At 42.1% G+C, this 17438-nt stretch overlaps 1 protein-coding gene across 10 annotated transcripts in view; it reads right to left on the reverse strand.

The window, feature by feature from the left end:
- The window catches only part of EPB41L3 (erythrocyte membrane protein band 4.1 like 3), a 147837-nt gene that overhangs the window by 73471 nt on the left and 56928 nt on the right, over positions 1-17438 (reverse strand). For all 10 annotated transcript variants that reach the window (XM_044243368.1, XM_044243362.1, XM_044243360.1 and 7 more), the window contains exons 2-3: positions 16300-16499; positions 11679-11876 (exon numbers count right to left, since the gene is read on the reverse strand). In XM_044243368.1, the coding sequence (XP_044099303.1) occupies positions 11679-11876; positions 16300-16488 (387 nt within the window). In that variant the 5' untranslated portion in view covers positions 16489-16499. The remainder of the gene's footprint in view (positions 1-11678; positions 11877-16299; positions 16500-17438) is intronic.

Here is a 17438-nt window from a genome sequence, read left to right on the forward strand (position 1 = left end):
TATATTCTTATAAACAAGGCCTAGAAGGATATACTTTATGACTGGGGGGTGGGTGGAAGTTCCATAAAGCTAGGGAAGCCTCTGAAACTGCTAGCTACTATAGTTCCAACAGGGTTTCTGAAACCTACAAGCAGTTCACATCCATTCGTTACCACTCTCGATCACCCTGAGAGTTCTGGTTTGCAGAAAATGGAGGACTTCAGGGGATGAGTGACTTACATTTGTTTAAATGGCAAAGCCAAAATGGCACAATCTACTGCTAGCTGCTATGATATGGTGCTTCCCCAAGTTTGCTACTCTTAGGCTCCATATTCCATTCTTTGGAGAGTCAATTGTGAAAATTTAGTCTATGGTACCACAATTCTGCAGTCTGATGTGATTACTTCCATAGTAATTGATTTGATACAGAGTAAGTGATCTGATGCTTCCCTAGATACTCGTATGTTCAATACATAGGCCATCTACACATTATGCGTTTCACCAACAAACTTCTAAAAGCCTGCATGGGGAGCCAGGGTGGCTCAGTTGGTTGAGCCACTGCCTTCAGTTCAGGTCATGATCCTGGAGTCCCAGGATCGTAATCCCGCATCGGACTCCCTGCTCAGCAGGGGGTCTGTTTCTCCCTCTGACCACCTTCCCCCTCTCATGCTCTCTTTCTCTCTCTCGAATACATACATAAAATCTTTAAATTTAAAAAAAAAAAAAGCTGCATGAAAGTGATCCTTTTCACTGATCTGTTGGTTCCACTACTCAGTGAACGGATTCAAAGAAAAATTACAGTTCAACATTTCTACCATTCTATCTTTAACGAACCCTCGAGTTTTGAGAAGCACAGCATAAATACGGACAGGGCAGGTGCCTCAGCAAAAGTCTCTGGCTATTTAAGCAAGGTGAAATTTGTCAAAGCTGAACCTAATTTTTCCATTCACATAAGAATTTTTAAACAGCTCTCTATTTGTTGGCGCGACTTGTCCTAGACACCCTGAGCATGTCTTCCTGATACGGAAAACTTGAGAGAATGAGTAAATGTGAGAAAAATATAAAACCTTGGCAAGAATGACAATTTGTTTTTTGCGTATCGGTAGCCCCAAAGGGGGCTTACATTCAAAGCTAAATGCACTATTAGCCTTGAAATAAGTGCCCAGATTGGCTGCTGTATTTTATTAATTGTGGCTGCAATAAAGATTGGCCACAGAGTATGTCCCTATCACTAACAACAAAAATAAGACATGTATTCAATATGTATTCAATATCACTATGAAACATCTTAGCTTTGTCCCCTCTCTATCTCATTATTTTTCCCATCTTCTACTGAATTATTTAATTGCCATATCCAAACAGCAAATATGACTGAGCTGAAATACTACTGTGAGATTTTCCCTTCCGAGTTGAAAATATTCTCCAAAGTAACATGTCACCATATTGACTTCCCTTCACATGCCACTGGGCTGTAACACACACGTACCAGCCAAACCCTGAAACCAGTAGAGCCTGACCATGTGCTCCATTTTCTGACTGGATCAGCCAGTGTGTGGACACCGGGAGTCATGTGAAAACTAACTTGTTGTAAATATTTTACCCTGTGCCTACAATAGGACCTTCATTCTCATACTGTACACTGGTCTTTGCTGAACCTACTTCTGTATTTTGTTGGAAATGTGGATGGGCACACACGCATGTGCACACACTCACGTTCTGGGGCACTGAACTCAAGTTCATGTTCTCCTCCTGCTCAGAACCTAGGATTCTACTAGACTTCAACTCTGGATTCAAAAAGAGGACCCAGGTGCTGTTCTTGGGCCCTGACAAGTCAAAAGACACCTGCCTCTGAAAGTGAAGGTAATCCAAGAAAGTGGTATCAAATTCAAAAGACTACCACACCACGTAGAAATGGTCCCAGGTTATTACCCATCTGTGAAAAGATTTTCTAATCTTGTGGCTGATACCAGTAGTCTCCCTCCTAAACTTCCTTTAGGGCCAAGACTATTTCCATGAAAAGAAAGGCATCAATTTAAATGCTAACTAAGGGGAGATGAGCTATAATCTTGAAAATTATAACCTGTCTTTCATGGGGGAAATGCTGTAATTATAAAATGAACTGGCAATTGATCAGGAAAAGTGAAACAAAAATCCCAGTAGAATGAAAACTGCTTCTTTCCAGAAGGGACAGCTAGGGTCTTCAGTTTCAACTGGCCTTTTCACTTTGAGCTGGGCTGTGGTAACTGAAGAACTTGCCCCAAATTACTCTATATTAAGGCAAAGAGCTGAGCCAAGCCTGAAGTTTGTTCCATATACCAATTTGAGGAGCTCTGTACTATATCTCCAACTCTTTTCCTCTTTCTTCAAAATGAAACAATGTTGTTTCTAAGTCCTACTCTTCACACAGTATCTTATCTCATGACAGTATAACCAGAAGCAAAGGCTTGGCAATCATTTCCAGAAATTAGGTTTAAGAAGTTTTGAAAGAATGACATTCTTTCCATAGACTTGACCAGTCTCTCTTGGACAGGATCTGCTCATAACCTCAGAGCCCTTTTGTTCCAAGGGAGGCCTAATTAATTAACCCACTCCAGGCCTAAAGCCAAGCTGCCAGTTTATTAAAAGGAGACACTTATTAAGAGTGTCTATTACAGATGTGCTTCGAGGAGGTTTCAAAGCCTTCCAGCCTGCACCAGAGGGAAGGGAAGTAGAGACAGAAAGAAAGGAGACAAGAAAGTGAACAGAGGAGACACCTGAGTGGTCTTGTTTCCTTACTCACACCAAAACCACATACGTTACCTACAAAATTAAGAAAAATCGATTTTGAGGTCAGAAGCTTAGAGAGTTGCAGAGAGATATTTAAGAATCTGATGTATCATTAAATAATTTGAAAAGCAGATCTTTTTCCGTCCCACTCTATCATCCCACTATTTCAAAAGCCCAAGCTGGGGATAAATGCTATGTTTTGGTTTGTTCCTTCTGCAGCTATAGACTTGGAATGTTTTCGAAGCCCCAGTAAAGAGACCTCTGGAGCAGAGGGCAGGAGATCTGGGTTCTTGGCCTTCTCTACCTCGTCCAGGCTGTGGGTCCTTGGGCACACCAAGAACTGCTCTGGGCCTATTTCCTCATCAGTGAAATGAGGTAGGAGACAAAGTTATTTCCAAAATCCCTTTCAGATTTAAGATTGTGTGACAGTATGAGTAAGACAATCCCCTGTTATGCTTCAAGTCTGAATCATTTGGTCTCCAGTGCCTGGAACATAATAGGCCCTCAAGAAATACTTCATACGTAAACCTCTGCAAAATTAATAGAGCTCCCTGGGGGGTTCTGTATATAGTATGCTGTTAGTTTTACAGATTGAAATGGTTATAAACAAACAGAAAAAAGCATTTGCATTAAGGCAAATAATAATTAAAACTCAAATGACTCACTTTCCTGTTTAAAAAAATACTTCAGTGCCTACCTACTCTATACATACTGATCAATGTATTCTGGAAAATACAAGGATTTTAATGCGGTGTCTAAGCAATGTGTTGAGACTGTAATATAGGTCCACGGCTAGGAAGACCCCCGGAACAGCTAGGCCAGTTCAACCTGTGTGAATGCGAGGTTGTGGTCACCACACAAGGGACTGACGGTCCGCCATGTTGGGAGACTCTTCCTGAGAGAAAGGAGCCATGTCTTGGTCTAACATAGGGAAGCACTTTCTTGGCCTTCAGGGCCAGGACAGAGTTACAGGGGGCATGGGCCACACTCAGCATGCAGAAGCAGAATGGATGCTACGTGGGATGGCTGTCGGTCTGTCACATCCAAGAATGGCACTTGAAGTAACAAATACTCTTTCTTTTACATGGTCTTGCCCTACACATCAAATTAAGCCTAAACCTAGTGTGCTATGGGGAATTATTTCTGGAGAAGCAGAAGTCTCTTTCTGAGAGACCAAACCTTCTCCTGAGCTCAGAAAGGTGTAAGTGGTTGACCCACCATTGCATAAGGGTCTGTGGCCGTGAGGCAACAAACAGAGGAAAGGAATTTAAAGATTCTGTCCAGAGCACATGTGACAAATCTCAGAGATAAAGCTGCGGGTAGACTCTGAAGGAGGTGACATTTAAAGCAAGCAAACCAGATACAAAAACATGAACTATAATCTGAAATTCTAATCACGGGCTGTTGAGAAGTAGAAACCAGGATTATTTTCCAACCTGAAAGACTGTTTCCTTCACTATACAAACAGCGAAGGGACATCTTTGTCGAAATCAACCACTGTGTGGTAAGCGGCTACGAGACACACAAGACTGCTGGCCGCGGCAGGTGAACGGCTTGTTTTGCTGGTGACTCCCACCTGCCCGCATGCAGAGCAGCCAAGCCCATTTCATCAAATCAGCAACACGAGGGGGTCGGAAAGCACTGGGAATGTGAAGAGAGGAGCGGTAATGTCAAAAAGCGAAGCTAGCACTTCAGCCACACAACATTAGACTATGGACGTGCAAAACCATCTTCCGTCAGGCCTTAATGTCACATGACAATGAGCAGTAAAAGCCAAAAGAATCCCTCAGTGATTTTTATCTGTGATACAGCATCCATCCCTCAATGCACACAGACGCTTAGGTTCCCAAATTCACTCAGCTTCTGAACCCCCACCCGGACCAGTGACTTACTGGAGGGTTTGACCGCTTAGATTTCTTCCCACTCATACTCCTCATTTTAACCTTGCTATGGTTTAGAGGGTTTAACAGATCATGTCTACACTCAGGATGACGGATGACTATGAGAATTTATCAATTTTATTTATTTTTTTTAAAGATTTTAATTATTTTTGATAGAGACACAGCGAGAGAATGAATACAAACAGGGGGAATGGGAGGGGGAGAAGAAGGCTCGCTGCAGAGCAGGGAGCCCGATGCAGGGCTCGATCCCAGGACCCTGGGATCATGACCTGAGCTGAAAGCAGATGTTTAACGATTGAGCCATCCAGGCGCCCCCGAGAATTTATTACTTTTAAAAAATGAAAACCAGGAGAAAAGTTTTACCAATTTTAGTAAAAAGTGTTCGTTTTTCTTACCCAAGCCTTAATGAGGACAAATCTGAATACCATGGAACCATTTAGTACTGGCTCTGCCGGGTAAATGAGAAGGTGTGTGTTGACAGTCCTTGTGCTCCTATACCTGCACTAGAGTCATCACACAAGGAAACCGAGTTAATTAAAGTCCTTCCATCGTTAGAGGAGTCCCCAGGGGCATCAGCCTTCAAACAGGAGAGCTGGTGCTGCTGGGCTGAAGGCCTTCAGTGACAGCACCCAGCAGATGGTACGAGGTGGTAAGGCAGTCAGTTGAGCAGAGAAACCTACTGAGAGGTTAAAGTGGAATTTACACAATTACACAGACTCAAAAACTCTATGGTTGAATGCAGTGTGGGTTGGGGAAAAAAATCCTCATTTTCTACCTTTTTCCAATTCATTACTATTTCTTACAATCCATGAGAAGGAACAGGTGCTCTAATCAACTTCGTTGGATTATGGCAATTCTATTTGCTATCCAGTCAAGGACTTCCAAAGCAACGATCAGGTATTTTCATCACATAACCTACACAAATTAGAAAATTCAGACACCGCGTTTGTTTCTCCAGAATCCCAGTAAGTAGAAATATGAAATAGAAAAATGAATTGGACAGTTAATGGAATCATGGACAAGACAGAGCATTTGAAATTTTTTTAAACAGTCCCTTCCTGACGAATAGTTAGAAGGTAAAAAAAAAAAAAAAAAAAAAAAAAAAAAAGGCATATTTAGGACATGGTGCCATAAATTTTCTTACCCTCTCTGGCTCCTTAGAAGCATCTCTATGGTATCGAATGATAATCATGGAGCTCATTCAACCAGGGGACGCCTAGACATGGCCAAACCTGGAGGCTGGCTTTTATGGCTTCAGTGTTGCAACAAAGTAGCTCCATTTGATTTGCCCCAATCTGGATAGAAACCTCTCTCCAGTGCAGCCGATTCACTGGCATGTTGCCCAGAGGTATCAGTTCTGTGTGAATTTAACTGGGCCCATAAACACGAAGTCCCTCTCACCACTGGATCAGCAATATTTAGGGGCTAAATGGAGCAAGGACTTTCAAATGCATGGAGAAACACAGCAAGTTCCTCGAAAGTCACACCTGCAAGGTAAACCTGCCATAGCTTTTCTAGTGATGCACTAGACTCCTGCCCCCAAAAAGGCTGTTTGGAAAAACAAACCAAACTATGCCATAAGACGGATTACACATTTTACACAAGCAGGAACAAAGTTGTATTATGAAATATGGACTCAGGGACGCCTGGGTGGCTCAGTGGGTTAAACCTCTGCTTTCAGCTCAGGTTATGATCCCAGGGTCCTGGGATCGAGTCCCACATTGGGCTCCTTTCTCAGCAGGGAGCCTGCTTCACCCTCTGCCTCTGCCTGCCTCTCTGCCTGTGTGCGCTCTCTCTCTCTAATAAATAAATAAAATCTTTAAAAAAAAAAAAAAAGAAATATGGACTCAAATTTCAGATCTTGTCTGCCTTATTTTCCTAAAACCAAATCAGGCTAGATAAGAATGGTGCCCAAACAAGAGAAAACATTTGTAATTGGATGGTCATTAGGAAATACATTGTGTGCTAATCCGTCAGACTGAAATGAGTCTGCAGAACACAGAAGCAATGCAACTAAGAAGTGGTGAGCGTGATTTTCTTAAAATGCATGGGACTGGGATATTTTTCTTTATTTTTTCTTTTATGATTCATGTCTGAGACATAAACAGCAACTGTGATAGGAAACTGGCTACAGGGAGTTACTGCTGTTCTCTAATGGTCCAAGAGAAATAAGGGAATGGCAGTGTCAGTAATTCTGCGGGCATACAAAAAAATAGGGTGGCATATATATATTGGCCAAACATCTATGATCAAAACGCTTAAAAGATGGTCTTCTATTGTAAGAAGATCTTTTCTTCTGTTTTACTCATAATGAAATTCTTCTGTTTTACTCATAATGAAATTTTCTTATACTTTAGATGATCAATATTTAAGAGTTGGAAAAAATTACTGAGGCACAGTTACATGGAAAACACTGAATGTCACAATGATCCAAGCCTACTGCTGGAGGGAAGTATGAAAAATGCAGCCGGAATGGAAAAGGCTTCTATCTAAACATGAGGAGGCAGGAATCAAAGACTTAAGCATTCAGTCACTGTGCTAAGAGAGCAACCAACCAATTCTGTAACTCACTTGTCCAGGTTCTGGAAGTGGGACCGACTCTGTCCCACTACAACACCATGGGGCTAGGGGAAATGCTACCTTGTGGTTTCAGAAGAAAAGAAAAGTGGGCTGAGCTAGTCCAAGGTAGGGGTGTGTATGTGTGTGTGTGTGTGTCTCTCTCTCTTCACAGGGGGTCCTTTACATGTGACTATATATTCTCATGATGAAGGTATGGCAGAGGTGAGCCTTGTTGATTTTGATGGTGAAGCTGTGAAGGCATTAAATAGACCACGGGGGAAAACACTTAGGCAGAAAGATTACCTTTTATTGGATGTCTGATTAAATGCAAAAAATACATGTTACTGGCTCCTGCGTTCTATTTTTCATTGACCTACCACTGTATATGTTGGGCACAGGATCAGGGAGGCACTTCTGCTTTTTCAGTTCGGATTTTTGAGTCTTTTCTCTCCATGAATCTTAGACTAGGAAGCGGCATTGGAAGTTGTCTAGTCTGAGACCTCATCCAAGGGACTGATGGCTTCCATAAATGCACCTACAGTTTCTGCTGGAATCCTCCTACAGAACACTTTTCACAAGGCTGACATCAGTAATACAAAAATACAAAACATTTGTTTTCTGTTTACTTAAAACTTGGACCTCCCATAACTTCTACCTTAGTTTTACTCCCTATACCTTAAGCAAACTATGTATGTTATGACAGACACTCCATGCCAACTTTTCCAAAAAACTAGAATTAGCCATCCTGTCCCCTCCAAATCTGGAAGGGGACAAGTGAAAATGTTTTCTTTATTCAACACATTCTACCTCTAATCATTCTTCATAAGAGGTTTCCAGATCCCTCACCATCCTACAACTATCTGCTGAGAAAGCTCAAGTCAGAGTTCACTGTTATTCCCATTATTTAAAAGCTACCACTTATTAAGAATATGCTATGTTGTAGAAAGTAGTCAAATTAAGCATCTGCTTTAATCTTCTCAAAAATTGCTTTTTGAGGCAAGTATTTTCACTCCCATTTTTTCTGAGGAAACTGAGCTTCAGAAAGCTAACATTCCTTGAAATCACATGGGTTACAAGTAGATCAATCTATTTTCACACTTGTGTCTGGGGGCTCTGAAGAGTGCTATCCTGTATGAATTAAAGAGCAAGATACAGCGGATGGGATCTCTCAGGCTGGGGATGCCGGCTGGGGTGGGTGCTGGGCGCTGGCCCTATTTGGGGAAACCACACACTGCACTTCCACACAAGCCACGGTGACCACGCGGAAGTTTCTGACAGCTACACCACACCGCTGCTTAACGCTGAGTCTGTAATCGACCTAAACCCAAAGATTAGTTTCACCCAAACTGTTATTAAGTCTGACCACCTTTTCCCCCAACATGTTTCTATTTTGCATGTGATCCTCATAGAGTGAAGTCCGGCCTCCATTCCCACTAAACATTATCTCGCTACCTTGCTTCCGTGTCACACACTATCCACTTCATGAGAAACCCGGATTCTGGCATGTGGGCTGGTCGTCACTTAAAAGTATCGTTCAGCTATTTGTTAGGCGTGTGCCTTCATCCAAGACGTTGATGAAAACTTTGTGTACTAGAGAGCAAAACTGAAGGACACCTTCCCTAGGGCAATGTTGTTCAACACCATTTACCTACTATACCACAAGTACCCTGCCAGTCAAGGTTTTATGTTCCCCAATTCCTGTCTAAAATCAAGAGTCACTTTGAATATGTGTTTTCAGCTATATCTTGTTGCCGCCTCGAGAACATTGCTGATTCACAATCTGTTTTTCAACCAGTCAGCTACAAAGAAATCCATTTCACTTTACCGTGCCCAAATTTCTCTGTTGTCTCCACAAGTATGTCAGTCAGCAGTGACCATGTTTTCATGTTTTCCTCTACTACCAATGTCTGTTGTAAAACTGAAAATATTCTGCTGGCCAAGGATTTTGTGTCCCAGAGAAAAGAGAATTACTCTTAATCCTTTTTTTTTTTTTTTTTTAAGATTTCATTTATTTATTTGACAGAGAGATCACAAGTAGGCAGAGAGGCAGACAGAGACAGAGGGGGAAGCAGGCGTCCCACTGAGCAGAGAGCCCAATGTGGGACTCGATCCTAGGACACTGAGATCATGACCTGAGCCAAAGGCAGAGGCTTAATCCACTGAGCCACCCAAGCGCCCCTGTTAATTCTTAAGAATCTATCAACTTCAGGGCCACCTGGTGGATCAGTCAGTTAAGTGTCCACCTTCGGCTCAGGTCATCTAGGGTCCAGGGATCAAGCCCTGCATTGGGCTCCCTGCTCAGCAGGAAGCCTGCTTCTCCCTCTCCCTCTGCCCTCCCACTCCACACACACACTTGTGCTCACTTTCTCTCTCTCAAATAAATAAAATCTTAAAAAAAAAAATGAACTCAACTTTATAGAAAAATTATAAAAGAAAATAACTGACCAACCTTGCCATGTCACTCAAAATGTTCACAGTGACATTGAAAGTTAACACTGAATTGAATCCAAAATTAACTACAACATAAAAATTCTGAACTCAACAACACAGATTATGTCCCTAATACATTAGAAGCTTGGGCTGTAAATTAAGTTTAGCCACATGATCAATACTTCATGTACATCACTCAGCCCTGAGGCATCTATTCCCCCACACAAAACACTATAAACTTTTAGATTCTCCTTTAGAAAGCTCTGGTTGCCATGACTAGACAATGGCCAGGTCAACCTGTTTATTCCATTAATAATACAATCGACAGAAAGACTCGTCTCAGAATTAAGAAAAAAGCTTCACGTAGATCAATTTTTCCAGAAAGTGGATCCACCCTGGCAAAGTACAATCTCTCTCATGGCTACAAAAGTCCTTTAAGCTCCAGAGTAAAACCCAGGTGGGAGTACATTACTGGATCTCCCAATTTCAAGAATAAAGCTCTCAATCAGTAACTGGACACTCTGAGGTCAGAAACCTGCCGAAGTCAAAGCCAAAAAAAAAACAAGTCAAAGATGGATCTGTGCATAGCACGCCTGAGACAGGACCCTCGGAACATGCTTTGCCCTCCATGTCACAGCCCATCAGTATTTGTCAGGTGACAGGGAGACAACAACTCGATCAATTAATATACGATACAGTAACTTTTGATCTAAGAATTTCTTTTCAAAAATTTTTTTCCTCTATGTTCCTGCAAATTAGTAAACCAATCCCATCCTACCATCAATGACATGATCAACATGAAATGGATTTGAATCTTACGATCCAAGAAAAGGACTGGGTGCAGGAGGGCATTACGCGAAACAGAACAGGAATGAGGAGGGAGTGCAGGGAAAGCAGAAAGGAGAGAGAAGCAAGGGAAATCGGGTGGGCTTGGGGCTGGTGGGGTCTTCGGAGGCCTAGAAAGGCACAATGACACATGGACACTGCCTGTGGCGCCCGGGAGAGCCTCGGGCACACAGAGCAGAAGAGGTGCCCTGTGTAGACACGTGATGGGAGGCGCTGGGGGGAAGGGCTGCGTGACGTCTCTGCATGGCCAAGGGCAGGCAGCTGACGTGGGAGGCATATGCTCCTGGGATAAAAACATACCGGACAGTGGCTAACTGAACATAATAAAAAGAAAAAGGAAATGTTCAACCTGAAACTCAATCACCTTGCCGAAAGAGCAAACTGTCCCCTTCCAGCCACAGGGAGAAGGTGCTATGGCTCGCTCACACCCAGACGCGCTCCTGTGGTTTCAGTTCAGGTCCTTTATGTGTTCTCCGGGACACAGGGAGAAGCCACCCATCTCCCCTGCTACGGACAGGTTTGTGTCGCTCTCCTCTGTTAACCTGGCTGTGCTAACCATCTCTGATAAAACTCATTCAACTGCTCTTCCGAGAGGGATTTTCGCGTTCTTTGCAAAAGAACAAAGGATAGTAGACCCTTTTACACTCAGGCTGTACGCGATGTGCATTTAAAAAATGACTCTAAGAGGAGGACAGTCATGGTTCAAATGATCCTACCAATCTACCAAGGCTATGTACAGAAATTTACAAGTTCCTACCAATTAAAAGTTGCAATGATGCAAGTACAAAAGATATTATTAAATAACTTAAAATAGAAAAATGAAATTATCTGGATAGAAGAAGTAAAACTACTCAAGTAGAAAAAGTAAATTCATTTAAATGATAGTTCATAAGATATTAAAGAAAAACTTGATTTTTGAAGGCCCCCATTTTTTTTATCCTACCATGGAAAGTGTTGGAAATTTGTTTTTAATTAAGATTTTTCTTTTGATTGTACCATTTCGTAGACATTATAAGTTCTTTCAGTAATTTGATTTCCTATTAGAGACTCTGGGAAGAATTTTGTATTGAAAAATGGACTGAATAACTTTCCAGGGTTCTGAAAACAAGAATGCATCTTCTATGTCTCATACCAACACTCTCCAGTTCTCAACATTTGGACCCCCCCCCCCCAAAAAAAATTTAAATACGCACTTACCTCCACGTCACAGTTGTATTCTGACCCATCTAGAAGTATCACTTTGCACTGCATGCTTTTAGGCTTTTTGACAATCTTTAATGGAGATCGAGATAGCTTACTGCTAGATGACTTCTGAGAAAGTTTATCGTCTTCCAGTTGCTGATACTCGAGCTGTTTCGCAGCCCCGGCAGCGAACTCCCGTTCCTTGTCAGTGACCTGTGAAGAGCAAACAATGAACAGAGTTCACTGCAAGACAGGAAATAAACACTGCATTGCTCGGGCAAGAGCAGAACCCTGTAGACATAGACTTTCCTAATTCCCAGAGCAGGAGAGAGGTCTAGATCAGGAGACTGTGAATGGACATTTACGTATACACGGATATTTATCATGCTAATGCTTTCACCTTCATAACTTTTGCCATTTAAATCTACCAGTGGGGCTTCATTTCAGTTTGACTTCAGGGTTTAATTTAGAAACACGGAGTTAGCAAGTGCCATCAACACTTCACTAAGCAAAGTGGGATACAAATGGACTCCTGACTTTTTAAAAAGGCACTATTAGGGACGCCTGGGTGGCTCAGTTGGTTGGACGACTGCCTTCGGCTCAGGGCGTGATCCTGGAGTCCCGGGATCGAGTCCCACATCAGGCTCCCAGCTCCATGGGGAGTCTGCTTCTCCCTCTGACCTTCTCCTCGCTCATGCTCTCTCTCACTGTCTCTCTTTCTCAAATAAATAAATAAAATCTTTAAAAAAAAAAAAAAAAGGCACTATTAGCCAGCACAGTCTTTATATCATTTAGATTTTATCCACTGCACTCTATTTCCTTCATTCACTGGATCCTTCTATATTCTATGACCCACTCCATATACATAGAAGATATCTGATCAACTTTAAGATTAAGTATTAATCTTCTCAGTAATTTTACAACTATTAAAATATCTGATTCTGCTCTAAATCAATTCAATGAAGCCAGCAGCACTGAAATTCATCACAAAGTAATCCTCCTTTGTCCGTTTCCCCTGTCACTGTAATGAGCCAGTGTAAGAGCAGATCAAATCTGTCCAAAAGCTTTAATCTGCTTTCAAAGCACAACAACGGAGTCCAGGCTAGACTCAGAATTGGCAGACGATGTCCTAAGGAATAGTTAAATTCTCCCTTGAATCAATAAATATGCTTGGAAATCTCTCTGGGCAGAGACAGTGTCACCTCCCTTCTTTAATCTATGTCTGTTTACATACACGTATTACATTAAGTACAATTGACACAACATTACAAATAGTGTCACTTGTCCAAAATAGTGATTAAACACCCTATGCATTATGTTGTGCTCACCGCAAGTGTAGCTAGCATCTGTCACCATACAATACTTTCTTCTATTAAATAACCACCATTGGTATTAATGTGCAAATTCAACTCATGGGCCAGACTATTATTTCCACTAGTCTGCAAATGAACACTGACAGACCAAAGAAAGACATGTTGTGAAATTCAGTTTATGCCCCTTGAGTGAGCTTGAATTTTCTTCTCTCATAAACATACTATCCTCCTAGTAGCTAAAAAGCACATGATCTTGACAATAAACATTTACTTAGGTTTATCACTTCAACTTTTTTTTCTTATTAGTGGCTACAATTTTATGATGCTCTAATCACAAAATTATCTTCTGGTATGTATTTATTTTGGATTTTAGGTATGGATTTCTGTGCTCATAAAGGCATTTTCTATCTGGTTTTCCCTTTGGATTATAAAAACAGTCCCTTCCTCCACTACTTTACACAGGAATTCAGAGCAAAGTTGTGTGAAGTTCTTTAGAATAAAAAGACCAATTTGCTGAGTGAAGAGACCATGAAAAAAATTGAAAAAACAACTTCAAAGGCCAGAATAGTTGAGAAGGCTAGAGGTAGCTAAAACAAGTAAATAAAAGAAAACCTGCTCTAGCAACTTGGTCCAACTTTTGGGGGGGGGGGTGGTGGTGACTATTAGTCTTTCATGTCCAAGTATTAAAACAGTGCTGCAAAAAAGTCAAACAATTTTGGCCTTAAGCTAGTTGAAAAAGTTTGGTAACCTTGGAATTTTTTTTTCCTTAAGATTTCTTTATTTTACTTAGAGCAAGCAAGAACAAGCTTGGGGGGAGGGGCAGAAGGAGAAAGAGAATCTCAAACAGATTCCCTGCTGAGGACAGAACTAGACACAGAACTCAATCTCACAATCCATGACCTGAGCTGAAATCTAGAGTCGGCTGCTTACCTGAGCTGCCCAGGTACCACAAAACCTTGGAATTTTAGATCATATATTTGCTAAGTGCTTCTAACTTACATAAGACTTTAGCACTTTTTTTTAAGGTTTATTTATATTATAGAGAGAGAATGAGTTGGGAAGGGCAGAAGGAGGAGGAGAGAGAGAATCTTAAGCTCCAAGACTGTGGAGCGGGGAGGGGGGGCAGAGGGGCTCGATCTCAGGACCCTAAGAGCATGACCTGAGCTGAAACCAAGAGTCAGATATTTTATCAACTGTGCCATCCAGGCGTGCCAAGATTTCTGCACTTTTAATTCACATTTTCATCTCATCCCAGGCAAAGTCAACAGAAGCTATGTTTTTATTTAAACCTCACTACCTGGAATCAACTTTTACTCTGTATTGGGGAAGATGAAATTTCATTTTTCCTCTAATAAAATCTGTATGAGACAAAGCTTTCTGGGCTAATTTTAGGTCAGCTCCAGACACCCCTGAAACCACCAGCACTCAAAGGGAGGTGTTGTTTCCAAAAACGCTTAAAGCACAAACCCCATCACTGAGCCTCTCACGCACCTATTTTCAACAACTTGAGGAGACCAAGGACCTCAAATGAAACATCCACTACGGTCACATATAATTCATTACAATTTAAAAATATCAGTTATCAACGCTTTTGGCAACTCCTCTGTTTCATGGAATCCTCATGACAGCTCTGGGAGGTAGATATCCAGGTCTCCTCACCCTCATTTACACATGGGAGAGAAAAGGGCGAGGGCACAGCCTCCACAATTCCCCATAAAATGACAGCCTGGAATTCAAATCTGGCCAAGCCCATGTTTTCATCATCACGGACTACCAAAACGTACTTCACCTCCAGCATAACTGGGATCCTAGTATGAATCAAAGAAGCCAAGAGCAGAAAAACCTGAGAAAACGGTCTTTTCTGATCCCTTCATCTTGTGAATGAGGAAGCAGAGGCTCAGAGGCTGATTGCGTTCTCTGAGATCTCTGAGATAACTAAAATACCCGGGGAAGAGGCAGGAGTCACTGGTCCTCCTGACTCCTCAGCCAACTACCTTCCCCTCAAAGTGCTTTAGTATTATTTCTCTCATTTTGTTTCAGACACCTGAAAATAAATACAGAAAATAAAATACATGGATCACGTCTTGGCCCAGAAATTCTTTCTTCGGAACAATTATCTCCCACTCTCCCATTATTTCATTTCAGAGTTAAGAGGAAAGAACGGGGAGGAAAAAATACCCAGCCTAGTAATTTTAAGTTTCTGAAGGTTTAAGAACAATCAAAACACCACCATCCACACATCTCCAAAAAAAAAAAAAAGAAAGAAAGAAAGAAAGAAAAGAAACGGTAAAGGGAAACCGTGATGACAACAATGGCTCCTTAGATTTTGTTTAATAAGTTTAATAAGTTGGAAGGATAACCTCCAGCTCCCCATCATGAAACGTTTTAGATCAGACACAGCATCTATCTACAGAATGTGAAAATAAATGTTATTTTGAATACTGCTTAAAAGCAGAACATAAATACTAGGGAGAAAAGAAATCATCAGGTTGTAAACGTAGTTTAATGTTGTAATACTGTGTTGTGCCTTCCAAAGAATTTCACTAACATGCTGATTTCGTGTCTCTTCTCTCAACGTCTTCTATAATTTCTAGCTTGACACATATACTTCCAACTTAGAAAAAGGTCAATCATTTGCAGGGACTCCCAGATTTGCTTACCATAGCATGAGTGGGTACCCTGACGCATGCTGATTTCAGGTTTGAAGTTTCAAGCCAAAATACTTTAAATATGGATTCATTTAAACCCCAAGTATAAGCCACACTATTTGGTATGAAAGCTTCTAAAAGAAATAGTCACATTACCTGTGACAACTTAACTATGACTCAATCATAGAGTTAAACACACATGCACATGAGGGAGGGAAAGGAGACCCACCGGAACATTCACTCGAAGTAGCTGGCAACATCAGGATCAGAGTGACCCCTGGGAAGAATTAAAAGAACTCAAACCCCAGCCTGAATAAAAATTAGAGGAGGCTATTTAAAGCCATTGGCATGGTGTCTAACCTTCCTGTAAACCCAGATAAAACCAATAACCTGCCACCCAGATTTCAGTGTGGGTTTAAGTGCTTTAATCAAATGAAGGCGTTACCAAGCAAGGTTGTGGAATGTCATTCACTGAAAGTCTTAAAACAGCATAAATTCCCATCTGCCTGGGGCCGGAAGGGGAAAACAGATGACCCCTCATAGTTCCCCCTAGTGCTAGGAGACCAAGGTCAGCCAAGACCCTAGCAAAGGTCAGTAAACATTCCTGAAGTGGTTTTCTGGGTGATGCCAGCAGGTGCAAGGGACCAGGTTGGCAGCCTGGGTCCTGGGGCTCACCTCCTTCCTCACGGGGGTGCTGTGTGCCGCAGCCTGGAACTGCTCTAGGGCCTGGTGCTGCTCCTCGCTGCCGGGTTCGGGCCCTGGCCCCTGCGGCGCCCCTGCGTGCCCCTGCGCCCCCGCCGCCTCCTGGGGCTCGGCCTCCTGCTCCGGCTTGGATTCCGAGTCTGAGCCAGATTCGGTCGTCATGGTTGATTGTTCTGCAAACAAAAAATGTCAAGGTCCCATCAGTTGGTGTAATTACCTTCGCAAAAACCAGGCACAAAACCAGGATGCTACGGGGAAAGGCTACACAGGACCACAGTCAAAAAAGGGAAACATACACGCAATCCAACAGGATCCTTCCTACTGCACAACCCTAACAGACAACGTCCATTTACCACAAAGACAGTTCAAAAAAATCAACATTTAACTAGAAGTAAACACTTATTTTTAATGATCCCAGGTTTTACTCCTATTAGATTTTTGCCACAGATGGCCAGAAAATGACTTTAAAGTAATGGCCTAATAACTACATATCTGAGACACATTTAATTTCAGAGCAATGAATCTTCTGCATCAGCTGGATCTATATCTGGGAAGGATAATCTAATAACAGAAACCATTTTCTCTTTCCCTCTCCCTTCCTACCTCTACCCAGAGCCCCTGCTCTGCCTCCAGAACCCCTGAAACCCACCATCCTTCCATGAGCAAGCGCCCTTCCTCTGCTTTCTCAGAATCCTGCCCGCCCTTTTTGAGTGAACAGTGACAAAGGCAACAGAGGCTTTGCTGGTGACGTGGAATGGGTCCCACATTGGGCTTGTCCAGCGGGGCTGCAAGGAGGCTGGGAGCTTCACCTCTCCCTCCTTCACCAGTGAAAAGTTGCAGCTTCTTCCTGACTTCCTCCTGTTTCCCCTGACAGTTCAAAGAGGAGTCTGTCTCAGCTAATGAGGGATTCACATGACATAGCTTAATATATTATATAATAATCTTTTCTTACACCTGAAAACACCTTCTAAAATAGAACCACCATCTTGTAATAGTTTGCTAGTCAAGACACTTCAGTATTTTGTGCCTTAGTTTCCACATGTGTCAAATGAGGGAATGGAACCTGACCATAACCAAAGAACTTACTTCCTGGAGGCTCCTTCCTCCCCCTC

This window comes from Neovison vison, chromosome 3, assembly GCF_020171115.1.
Source record: "Neovison vison isolate M4711 chromosome 3, ASM_NN_V1, whole genome shotgun sequence".
NCBI classification, from domain to species: Eukaryota; Metazoa; Chordata; class Mammalia; order Carnivora; family Mustelidae; genus Neogale; species Neogale vison.